This window comes from Phascolarctos cinereus, unplaced genomic scaffold, assembly GCF_003287225.1.
Source record: "Phascolarctos cinereus isolate Bilbo 61053 unplaced genomic scaffold, phaCin_HiC Scaffold_4;HRSCAF=312, whole genome shotgun sequence".
In the NCBI taxonomy this organism is placed as follows: Eukaryota; Metazoa; Chordata; class Mammalia; order Diprotodontia; family Phascolarctidae; genus Phascolarctos; species Phascolarctos cinereus.
The window spans coordinates 683470555-683482458 of NW_027555847.1; the positions used below are offsets into that span (position 1 = coordinate 683470555).

The 11904-nt window shown below is 44.2% G+C and overlaps 1 protein-coding gene across 1 annotated transcript; it reads right to left on the minus strand.

Annotated features, from left to right (window-relative positions):
• Positions 1-1046: 1046 nt before the first annotated feature.
• Positions 1047-8328, minus strand: LOC110203374 (mast cell-expressed membrane protein 1-like). The gene is made up of 7 exons (XM_020979877.1): positions 8217-8328; positions 7170-7277; positions 3750-3881; positions 2918-2968; positions 2132-2245; positions 1785-1859; positions 1047-1689 (listed from the first exon to the last, which is right to left on the minus strand). The coding sequence occupies exons 1-7, from the start codon at positions 8293-8295 to the stop codon at positions 1661-1663; spliced, it is 588 nt and encodes a 195-aa protein (XP_020835536.1). The 5' UTR covers positions 8296-8328; the 3' UTR covers positions 1047-1660.
• Between the last annotated feature and the right edge of the window lie 3576 nt (positions 8329-11904).

Genomic DNA, 11904 nt, shown 5'->3' on the forward strand with positions numbered 1-11904 from the left:
CTTTCCCCAGCCCTTGACCAGAGGATTGATCTGACTGAGAGCAGGAGTGGGCCAAATGTTAAGAGGGAAGGGAATAAGTATATAGCCCCCGCTATACCAGGCACTGTGCTAAGCTCTTAACAAACATCTCATTTGATTCTCATAACTGCCCTGTGAGGTAGGGACTTTTATTTTCCCCATTTTAGAATTGAGGAAACTCAGGGGCAGCTAGGTGGCACAATATGAATGCTAGTTATTATTATTAATGATATAAATTATAACTAAAAATCGGCTTGTGGGAGATTTCCAAAGCCATGAGGAAATTCTGCAAATTTTTCGACCTCTCTCTCTAAGCTGATAAGTGTGTGAGGCAGGATTTCAACTCAGATCTTTCTGGCTTCAAGTCCAGTGGTCCATGCCCCATGCCACTGATGCTTTCCTCAGTAACAAACAAAATTCCACAGTCATAATTGACTTCAGAATTTGCATAACAGTTTAGTTAATAATTTAGATTAAGGCAGCTAGCTAGTTGGTGCAGTAGACAGCATGTTGAGCCTGGAGTCAGGAAGACCTGTGTTCAAATCCATTCTCTGACACTTACTAGGTGTTTCTTCGGCAAGCCTCTTAACCACTGTCTGCCTCAGTTTCCCCAACTGTAAAATGGGAATCACAATAGAACCTACCTCAAGGGTAAAGCACTCAGTAAAATGCCTAGAGTATTGTAGGTGCTCAATAAATGCTTATTCCCTCCTTCTCCCATTCTGAAGGCCTTCAAGGAAGATATCACAAAGGTACCTGCTGCGTACCAAGGCAGTCCATCTATCCTCCCCTGCCTTTGCCAAAGCACCGGGCCATCTCTCCTTAACAACATCATTTAAACCTGGTCTCCTTCAGGGTACGTTACTGGTTAGACATTACACGTTCTCTACTCTTCCCTGCATTATCTATTCACTTAGTAAATAGCTTGTAAACTGTATTGTGTGTGTTGTCCATTTGCAATAACGGAGGGAGCTTCTTCACCAAGAAATTCTTTCCACCAATGAAATCAAAGGTCCAGACCAAAAAGAAAAGATTGTATAATGATGATTTTACATTTTAAATGTAAGAAGTACATAGACATTTAAGCCAAGCTTGGATGCTGGGGAAATATTATTGGGAAATAAAGATGATATAAAAACAAAATATAGAAATTTAAAAAAATTTTTTAAATTTAAAAATCTGGGTCAAGCCACTGAAAAACAGGGGCCCCACTGAGCTACTGGGAAACCCCTGGGCATTAGAATTCACCCACCTGTCTTTTCTTCCTCCAGTGCCTACCTAAGAGGCAAGGGCATTAGTATAAAGGAAACTTCTGGGACCAGCCAGCATCACCTTATACCTGGAGGTGACCTCTGCCCTACTCTCCTACACACTCATCCCTATTTGTAAATCCTCAGACACAGAAAGACACATATGGACATACCCGATAGAATTATACACACTGAGGTACACTCATAGACGTGAGCTTGGAAGAGTACACACTAGCAGGAGAGGGAGTGATGTCCAGATTCTGATTTTTCTCTTTTTCTTTGAGAATCTTAAAGCATGTTACATGCTATTTGTTAGTGCACAAAAACGCCCAGATCACAGGAGGGAAACAGGTCAGAGAAATCTTCCAGTCTTGCAGATGAAAGACTGATCTTCAGCCAGTTGAATGGGTCGGATTTGGTCCTGGGAGGAAGACACAAGATCAGACAGGCTCCCCTTCGGGAGTCTTCTCCTGCACCTCTCTCCCCCCTTGCATAAAGGATTTCTCCCCGCTTAACCTGATTTTTGAGCCTTCTCCAGTTTTTCTACTTTAGCATTCAAAATATTCAAGATCTCTCTCTTGCTTGACAGGTCTGCAAAAGAGAAGGAGATGATGGAGAGAAGACCCTAAAGGCAGATACAGCCCTTCAGAGATAACTCTCCCAAAGCTATCTATTCCTCAGATACGCCTCTCCCAGAGATGTCTCCCCCAGAGACCCATCGCCCTAGCCAAGACCCTCCTTTTTCCCTAACCTCTGGGGCCCCGTATCTCTCCCCTCCTCCAAACTGGGCAGTTCCACCCTGCCCACCCCCATCCCCCACCTTCACTCTCACCCAGCACTGGGTGCGGAGGGATAAGAAGTACCTTTACTAACTTGTTTCACCATTGCATCACAGGCATCACTGATTGCCTTTATTTTAATGATCTTAATCTCCAGTTGCTCTGTATTTTCCTGCTCTTTCTGGAGGATGCTAGAGACTGAGAGATCCAGAAAGAGACATTCATTCATTCGTTCGTTCAATAAGTATTTAAGTCCCTACTAAGTGCTAGCCAATGAGGATATAAAGATAAAGACCAAAACAGACAATCGCTGTCCTCAAGAGGCTTACATTCTAGCTGGGGGAAGTCAACATATACACAAACAAGTAAATGTGAAATACATAAAGATCAAATGAGGGCAGCTAGGTAGAGCATTGGCCCTGGAGTCAGGAGGACCTGAGTTCAAATCTGGCCTCAGACACATAACACTCACTAGTTGTGTGACTCTGGGCAAGTCACTTAACCCTGTTTGCCTCACCAAAAATTAAAAAAAAAAAAGATCAAATGAGAAACTCTATGTAAAATGTATTGCAAATCATAATGTTTCGTATAGTCAGCATTATTATGAGAAATAAGAGAAAGAAAAAGAGAGAGGAAAATATAGTGGAGAGACAGACAGGCAGAGATACAGAGGAGATACAGAAAGAGAGAAAATGTTTTAGAAAAAAAGGCTAAGAGGGAAAGAGGAGAGGTGACCCTTCCCCTCTCTTTCCCAGGTGTCCAGAGATTGAATCCTGACCCCCTACTCAGGCCTGACTTTTCCCCACAGCTCCTTTGTGCCCCTCCTAGACTCACAACTACCACCCCCAATCCCCAATTCCTCCACCTCACCATTCCACAGCTCACTCTTCACACTCCTCAGCTGCTCAGAAAAATCAGAGCCTGGGGAAAAGAAAAAGGAGAGGGGAAACCTGGGGTTCAGCCTGGAGCCGGTCAGGGGAAGAGGTGAAGGAATAAGGGGAGTGAGGTAGGGAAATAGAGATGGAGAAATGAGGACAGAAACATTAAAGGACAGACAGACAGACAGACACAGACAGACGGGGGGAGGGAGAGGGAGAGGGAGAGGAAGAGAGAGAGAGAGAGAGAGACAGAGAGAGAGAGAGAGAGACAGAGAGAGACAGAGAGAGACAGAGAGAGAGACAGAGAGAGAGAGAGACAGAGACAGAGAGACAGAGACAGAGAGAGAGACAGAGAGAGACAGAGACAGAGAGAGAGACAGAGAGAGAGAGAGACAGAGAGAGAGACAGAGAGAGAGAGAGAGAGAGAGAGAGAGAGAGAGAGAGAGAGAGAGAGAGAGAGAGAGAGAGAGAGAGAGAGAGAGAGAGAGAGGAAGAATTAAAAAGAGGGTGAGAAAGTCAGAGAAAGAGACAGAAAGAAGGAAAGTCAGAAAGAAAAGGCAGGACAAGAATCAGAGAGGGTGAAGGGCTGGAGGAGCCAGGCAGAGGCTCACCCTAGGGCAGTGGTTAGGGCCTGGGAGAAGGTATGAGATAGGATCAGGTGAGTGTAGTGTGCAGTCTGGATAGGATGATGGGGGTCTGAACTGGAGGCAATGGTGGAACTGAGAGGATCCCAGCCCTGGTACCCAGGCAAGTATGGGGACATAGGGCCATGCCCCTCCCCTCTCCCCTTTCCCCTTTCCCATGCAACCCCACCTCACACTCACTTTTCACCACCACCAGAGACAACAGGCTAATGCCCAGCAGGAAACTCAGGGCCAGGAGGAGGTAAAGACACAGGACAGGTCTGTGCACTAAGCACCGTCCGGAGGAACTGCTTGGAGCTGAAGCAGCAGGGGCTAAGTATGAGAGAGACCTAGTTGAATGACCCCTGGACCGTACCACTTTTGCCAACAAGTGAACAAGCCAGGAGCATTCCAACCTAACCCCTGAACAGGACCTGCTTGGGAAGATGGGAGGGGAAGGAGAGGAAGAAAGGATGCCTCCTTCCCAGCCCCAGCCTTGCGCCCTCCTCACCCCCTCCTCATTATTCATAACTGAAGGAATACCTTGTGAAATTCGGAGGAGACAAGGTTTGTAATCAATCACCTAAACTTTAACAGCTGGAGCCAAGAACCCACTGGGTGAAGCGAGGAAAGCAGGTCCAAGGCTTTACAAAGAAGCCAGCAGGAAAGGTACGCCATACTTTATTTTAAAACATTAAGTTTTATTTTAATTTATGAAATAGAAAAGGCATTTCTGTAACACAGTACAATAAAAAAGATGATTACGCGTGAAATTGCAAATGCACAACTTGCTATTTCTTTCAAATATACAACAAAATAATCACGTAAATTTCTTTTTTGGGGGGCAGCTAGGTGGTGCAGTGGATAGAGCTCAGGCCTTGGAGTCAGGAGGACCTGAGTTCAAATCCCACCTGAGACACTTGATACTACTAGCTGTGTGACCTTGGGCAAGTCACTTAACCCCAAATGCCTTTTCTTCTCCCCCACCCTGCCCTAGAGACAACCACCATTAGACACAAATAGGTGTCATATAATATTCATATATACATATATGCATATATATATATGTGTATATATAGATGTATGAATATATAGAGATGTATATGTGTATATATGTCTATACATGCTTCTATTTATCAGCACACTATACCTGAGGAGGACTTCCTTAAGATGACCTGAAGAAGCTGTGTTATCTATCCCTTGCTAAGTAAGCTCCCTGAGGTCAGGAACTTTCTTTTTTCATATTTGTATCACCAGTGCTTAGCAGAGTCCTGGCAGCATAGTAGGTACTTAATTTAATTGACTATTGTCAATGTGCCCTCTAAGTTTGAGCCCACTTTTCCCTTAACTCTCTCTGTACGTATTTATGGAAAAGTCTGTCACAGCCTTTGAGGGAAAGATTTGTACCAACTACTCGTACCAAACTATCTATACATAGTAAAATATCCCTTTCTAAAAGCCAAACACATCTGATTGACTAAATGATATCAACTGATAATCATATCAGGAAACACACTGGTACAGGCTGGTGAACTATAGCACTAGAAAAATACATCCCCATCTCCTCAGGGCAAACCCTAAGAGTTCGATGGGGATGTAACAAGACCCAGCCAGTCAGTGGAAATAGGAGGTGGGAGAGTTGCCTCAGAGTATTATGCTGCGCACTTAAGGAACGTTCGTTGAATGAATGAATGAATCTCATAATGGTTCCATCCATGGACTCTACACTCCAACAAGGTTTTACCAGACCATCCGCACTGTCTACTTGCCTTTCATCACACTAGTCTCTGGACCCAGAATGGCCTCTCCTCCTTCTGCATCCACTGGATTCTTACCAATTCTCTAATCTCTATACATCCTCAGCTCAGGAGTAACCTCCTCCTGGAAGCCTCCCCTGACATTCCCGACTCCAATGAAAAGGATCTCTCCCTTCTCAGTTTCCCCACAGCTCTTTCCCTGGACCTCTCCATCAGTTCCAGAGGTGCTAGTCCTCCTGAATACCTCACACACTACCTACATAATATATCCCCAAATTGAGGATCAGGTATTTGGTCCATGTTTACTGAATCCACAAATGAAGAAATGAGTCCTGTACTAATCCCTTCCGAGTACTCTGTGATTTAGCTAAAATGGACAACTCTCTGCTCCCTTGAACACAGCCCCTCACGGGCTTCCACTTCTCTGCCCTTGTTCGCACTACCCATATGCATCCTTGCCCTGTCATATTTCTAGCCAGCCTTCAGACTCCAGTTCCAATGGCCCCTCCAGAAAGCCTTCCTCGACTTCTCCCTTCCTTTGAACCGATTTCAATTTCCCTATCAACTATATTTACTTGTGTTTGGGCCTTCTCCTATAAGGTTGTAAGCTCTTTGAAGGGAAGACAGGTGTTTTTGGACTCCCCAGTCTCCTGCACAGGGTCTCTTACATAGTGGATAATTGTGTGTCCAAAGCATTAGCTATCTTTCCTTCTAAACCCAACCCTCCTGCTAATGCCCCTATTTCTGTTGGACACTACCTTTCTTCTAGTCATCTAGGTTTGAAAGCTCAGCCTCAACCCTTCCATCTCTCTCCCTCATAGGATCATAAAATCATAGAGTGCAACTCCTCATTTTACAGATAAGGAAACTGAGGCTGGAAAGGCTAAGTAACTTGCCCAGAGTCACAGAGCTAACAAATGTCTGAGGCAGGATTTGAACTCGAATCTTCCTAGGTTTTGTCCATTCTAACTTCACATCTGCCACATCCCTCCTCTCTGCTCACACATCTACCACTTTAGTTCAGGGTCTTATGACCTCTCCCTGGGCTATAGCAATAGCTTCCTGGTTGCTTTCCCTGACTCATGTCTTCCCCTACTCTATTTCATCCCACACACAACTACCCAAGTGGTTTTTCCTAAAGTACAGATCTAATCATGTTACCCACCCTACTCAAGGAGCTTCAAGGGCTCCCTACTACCTCCAAGACCAAATCTAAACTCCTCTGTCTGGCATTTAATCCCTTTATAATCTAACTCCAGCCTATCCAAGTTCATCATACATTCCTCCCCTTCCTGCCTTCTACATTCCAGCTAAACTTGCACTTTGTCCAGGACATTCCCTCTCTGATCTCCACGCCTTTGCATGGGCTGTCCCCCATGCCAGGAACACATTCCCCTCCTGCCTTCTACCTCTCAGAATTCCTAGCTCAGCTCGAATGTCACCTCCCCCTACATCAGGCCTTTCCTGATCCCCTCCCCACCCCCACCCCAGCCGCTGCCCTTGCTCTCAGAAATTATTTTTTGTATTATTTTCATTCTTTCGATATGTATCTATTAAGCAACTACTTACTATGTGCTAGGACCCGCACTTGGTCCTGGGGATACAAAACAAAAGCAAAATACTCCCTGACCTCAAATTGCTTACATTCTATTGGGGAAACATGTACAAATACACACAAATAGAAAACATATATGAAGTCTATGTTTTCCCCCCTCCCTGAGGGCAGAGATTGTTTTCTTTTTGCCTACAACCCTAACCAACGTTGTCCATCCCACAATGACCCATCTGTCCCTAAGATGAGCCTGTGTTTGAGACCAGTAGAGTTGTGGGGGAAGTGAGACAAGGGGCAAGGCAGAGTCCTTACCCCAATGGATGGGCATTGACTGTTGCTCCAGAGCCCCATTCCGCTTCCATGTGATCACAGAGATGTTCTCATAGTCAGGGTCATCCTCCTTTCTAAATCTTTGGGCACCTGGAGGGAGCAGACAATGGCTTTAGAGGTTCACAGAACCAAGGCATCCTATTTCTCAGCACCAGGCCTCACTTGTCATCCTCTGGAAGAACCCGGACGTCCCACCAAGATTCTGAAGCTTCCCTAATGAATCATGCTGCCTGACACAGAGGCGACGGACTTGTGAAATAGAACAACATACATTTTCAGACACAACCAACAAATGAATGTGGTTTGTTTCACTGTGTACATTTGTTACGAGGTTTGGTTTTCTTTTTCTTTTTTTAAGCTAGAGATGGGGAATTGGAGGAGATGGTGGGGACTAGCAACAGAGTCATCAAAAAGGAAAAGGAAAAGTGGTTCATGGAAGCAATTTTTAAATGCCTGGAAGAGAACAGAAGGAAGGCCAGAAGAAAACACAGACAAGCAGGGCAGCTTTAGTCACATGTCGATTTCATTGTATACTTAAAAGGAAAAGCAAGCAGCGCATAATAGGAGTTTGGGGTTTCATGAACAATCCTCTTTTTTCTGTTCTATTTTGTATATGAAAATCTTCATTTTATTTGGTGTTTCCTAAGTTCAGAATACAAACTTTTTTAAAGGAACATAGACATCACAACTTCCAGAACCCTCCTCTCTTTCTCTCCCCATCAAGCCTCAAATCTCTCCTTCTACCTAAAATGTCTTCCCTCTGGCATCCTGGAGCCCACCTTACTCCCAGACTCTGGAAGAAATGAACCCGAGGCTTAGATTAGAGCAGGCTAAAGGGAAGATCTCTGGGTACCTGCATGTCATCCATAGAGGTATATGGAGAAGGCAGAGACAGAGAGATACACCCTCAATCATGGCAAGGCTCCAGCCCCCTAGCCTTCAGTTTCCCTGTCCCCCGTCCCTGCAGAGTCATATCCTCCAAGGAGACCTCACCACTACCACCACCCCACTTTCACCCATTGGTGCTACCTGCTGGGACCTCTTTCTTCTTGACTCTCTTCTTGGGGGCCAACTCATCATTTACATAAATATCCTCTGTCCCTTCCATGGTCCTGGCATCAGCTAATCTTCCCTGCCTGTCTGACTCACTCTCCCACCTCTCCCCGCCCATACCCTCACAGGACATGGTGTCAGAGGATGGATGAAGCAATCATTCAGGATGTCTACTGGGGAGGAAGAGAAGAAGAAAGAAGAGCCTAGACTCTCTGGGCCAAAAAGAAGTCTCAGAGACTTCTCTACCTAAAGAAGCAACCTCCTACAGCATCCCTGACAACTGAATCTGCAGACTTCAATGACAGGGTTGGGGAACTTACTACTTTTCGAAGCACATTTCGCTTTTGGAGGGCTTTAATAGTTAGAAAGTTATAAATCTGCCTCTCTACAACTTCCCTCCATTGCCCCTGGGGTCAAGCAGAATAAATCCCACAAGCCCAAGAAATCATATAATATAGAGCTGGAAGGTACCTTAAATACTGTCTGTGAAGGCAGCCAGGTGGTACAGTGGATAGAGCTCCGGCCTTGGAGTCAGGAGAACCTGAGTTCAAATCTGGCCCCAGACACTTGACACTTACTAGCTATGTGACCCTGGGCAAGTCATTTAACCCCGATTGTCTTGCCAAAAAGAAAAACAAAACAAAAAAAAAACCTGGCTGAGAGTCCAACTCAACTCTCTCATTTCACAGATGACAAAACTGAGTCCCACAGAAGGAAGGAAACTAGTTTGAGGTCCTACAAACACGAAGTCCTTCAAATACTTGAAGGCAACTATTATATCCTCCTGTCTTTTCTTCTCCTACCTATACACCCGCAATCCACAGACAGCATGGACTCCAGACCCATCACCATCCTGGTCACCTTCCTCCAGACATTCTTTAGCTTGTCAAAGGCCTTCCTAAAACATGGCTTCAGAACTGAGCATAGTCAATCAGTCAATAAACATTTGTTAAGCACATACTGTGTGTCAAGCACTGTGCTGAGTACTGAGGATACAAAGAGAGGGAAAAGACAATTCCTGCCCTTGAGGAGCTCACAGTCTAATAGGGAAGACAATATGCAAATAAATATATGCAAAGCAAGCTACATACAAGATAAATAGGAGTTAATCCACTGGAGGGAAGGGACTGGGATTAAGGAGGATCAGGAAAGGTCCCCATAGAAAGTGATATTTGACCTAGGACTTGAAGAAAGCCAAGAAAACCAGGAGACAGAGATGAGGAAGGAGAGTGTTCCAGATAAGGGGGCTTGGCCTATGCCAATTCCCAGAGTCCAGAGATAAAGACTTGATCCAAAAGGAGAAGGTACAGTGGGACCGCCACGTTCTTCATTCTTCATGCTATATTTCTCACACAATAACTCAGGCTAAGATCAAACTAGCTTTTTGTATACTACATTGTGATTTTGATTCTTACCATGTTTTCAGCCTACTAAAACCTGAAGATCTTTTTCACCACAGAAATTGCTATCTAGCCACGCCTTCCCCATCCCCTATTTGTGCAATTGCTTTTTTGAACCCCAGTGCAGAACTTTCCTCCTATCAGAGTTAATCTTCTTAGATTTGACCTAACCTACCAATCTTTTGGATATTGACTCTACGGAAGCTACTGGTAGGCAGCCAGGAGCTAAGCAGTGATCTTGTTGGCCATTGAAAGTCAATGATTATGGTAGAGAAGACTCCCCTTTTCCTTTTAATCTTGAGTCCAAATATGCTTGCTAACATTCATTTGTGGAAAGGGACTTTTTGTGGTCTGTCTCCCCCTTTCCTTTTGAGAACAAAGGTATATGGTATGTGACTGTAATGGAATAATTTAATGACATAAGACATAAGGAAAGTGATAAATTCATAGAAACCGAGAAGAGTTCTTTAAGCTGATGCAAAATGAAGTAAGCAGAACCTTAGAAGACAAAACCCTGAGACCAAACACCTGGTGACGTTACTAACCCTCCTGAACTCATTCTGAAATGATTAGTAGAAGGACAGAAATTAAGAAGACTTTGAGAGACCAAGCTGCAGCAATTAATGCAGAACACTTTTTTAAATCCATACAGCAAAGAAAATAGAGATAGTAGGATGATAAATTTTATTTCAAAGTAAAATTATATATTTTTAATTATTTATATTTAAAAGGCATTTACACAGATTAAAGAAATTATGGTAAAATTATTTTTGAAATTTTACATCAATTGACATGCCTGTTCTCTCTAACACTAATAAACTCTTGCCCAGTCATACCCTCCAGATCTCAGTGATCATGAACTTCTAACCATTATAAGACAAACCCCATTCTCTGCCCCCTACTGTCCACTCCTTTATGCCCATCCCCCTCCACCTGACTGCTCTTCAAATGTCACACTCTAAAGCTACCATCTTTTCCACTTGTGCTCTCTGGAATACTCAGAGCACTGGTAACAAATTTGCTTTCATCTTAAATCTTTTCCTTTTCCTTTTCCTTTCCCACTCCTTTCATCTTTTGGCTCTCACTGAGACCAGGCTCTCTCTTGATGACACACCCTCCCTAGCCACCCTTTCCATCACTGGTTGCATTGCAAGAGTTAGAATATTTCTTGCTCTCCATTGCCACTTCCAGGCTCTCCTCCTAACTCTATCAATTAATAACCTTTCATTCTTTGAAGTTCACTCAATCCATGTCTACCACCCAATCAAAATTCTGGTAGCTGTTGCCTACTCACCTTCAGGACAGTCCCCTTCTTTCCTCAGTGAATTCAGTGTCTGCCTCGAAGGCTTTCTCTCCTTCCTAACTCCTTCCCTCACACAGTCTCAACCCACAGTTTAAGAAGTGCTAAAGGTGTTGCTAGTATAAAAAGTTTAAGAAGCTCTGTACTAGGGGACTCCAACCCCCATCAATATTCCTCCAAACCGCCTTATCCCCCAGTTCCTCACCTTGCTTAGTCCTTTGACTTACTCCTTCACTCCACCTCAGCTACATAAAGATGGTCATAGCCTTGATCTTGCCATGACCCACAAATGTACCATTTCCGTGTCTATGAATTTGGAAATTCCCTTTATGTGATCACAATTTGTTGTCATTCCACCCCTCCCTCTGACTTAGAACCCTAAACCCTGTTCTTTGCCCTCATCATGAGCTTCAATCTCTTGACCCCTTAGTTCTTTCCAAGGCCTTCATCCCCACACTAACTATACTCTCTTCCCTTCCCTATCTTGACCCCTTGTAGAACCAGTTCAACTCAACTCTGTCTTCTCTCAAGTTCCTTGCCTACTTAGCCTATTGAAGATCTTGCCCTGTAAAACCTCAACCCTGGATTACTCCCATCATCCATTGCCTTCACTTCTACTGATGTGCTGCTCAATGAAGCTGGAGAAAATCACAGAGCTATACTAACTGGATCCATTACAAATATCTGTTCATTGTTATTGGCCAGTCTTTGTTCAACTCTTTGTGTCCCCCTTTGGGATTTTCTTGGCAAAGATACTGGAGTGGTTTGCCATTTCCTTTTCCAATTCATTTTATAGATGAGGACACTGAGGCAAACGGTTAAGTGACTTGTCCAGGGTCACATAGCTAATAAGTGCCTGAAGCCGGATTTGAACTCAGGAAACTGAGTCTTTCTGACTCCAGGCCCAGAGCTCTTTACACTATGGCACCACCTAGCTACTCCACAAATATATGTTACATAATCT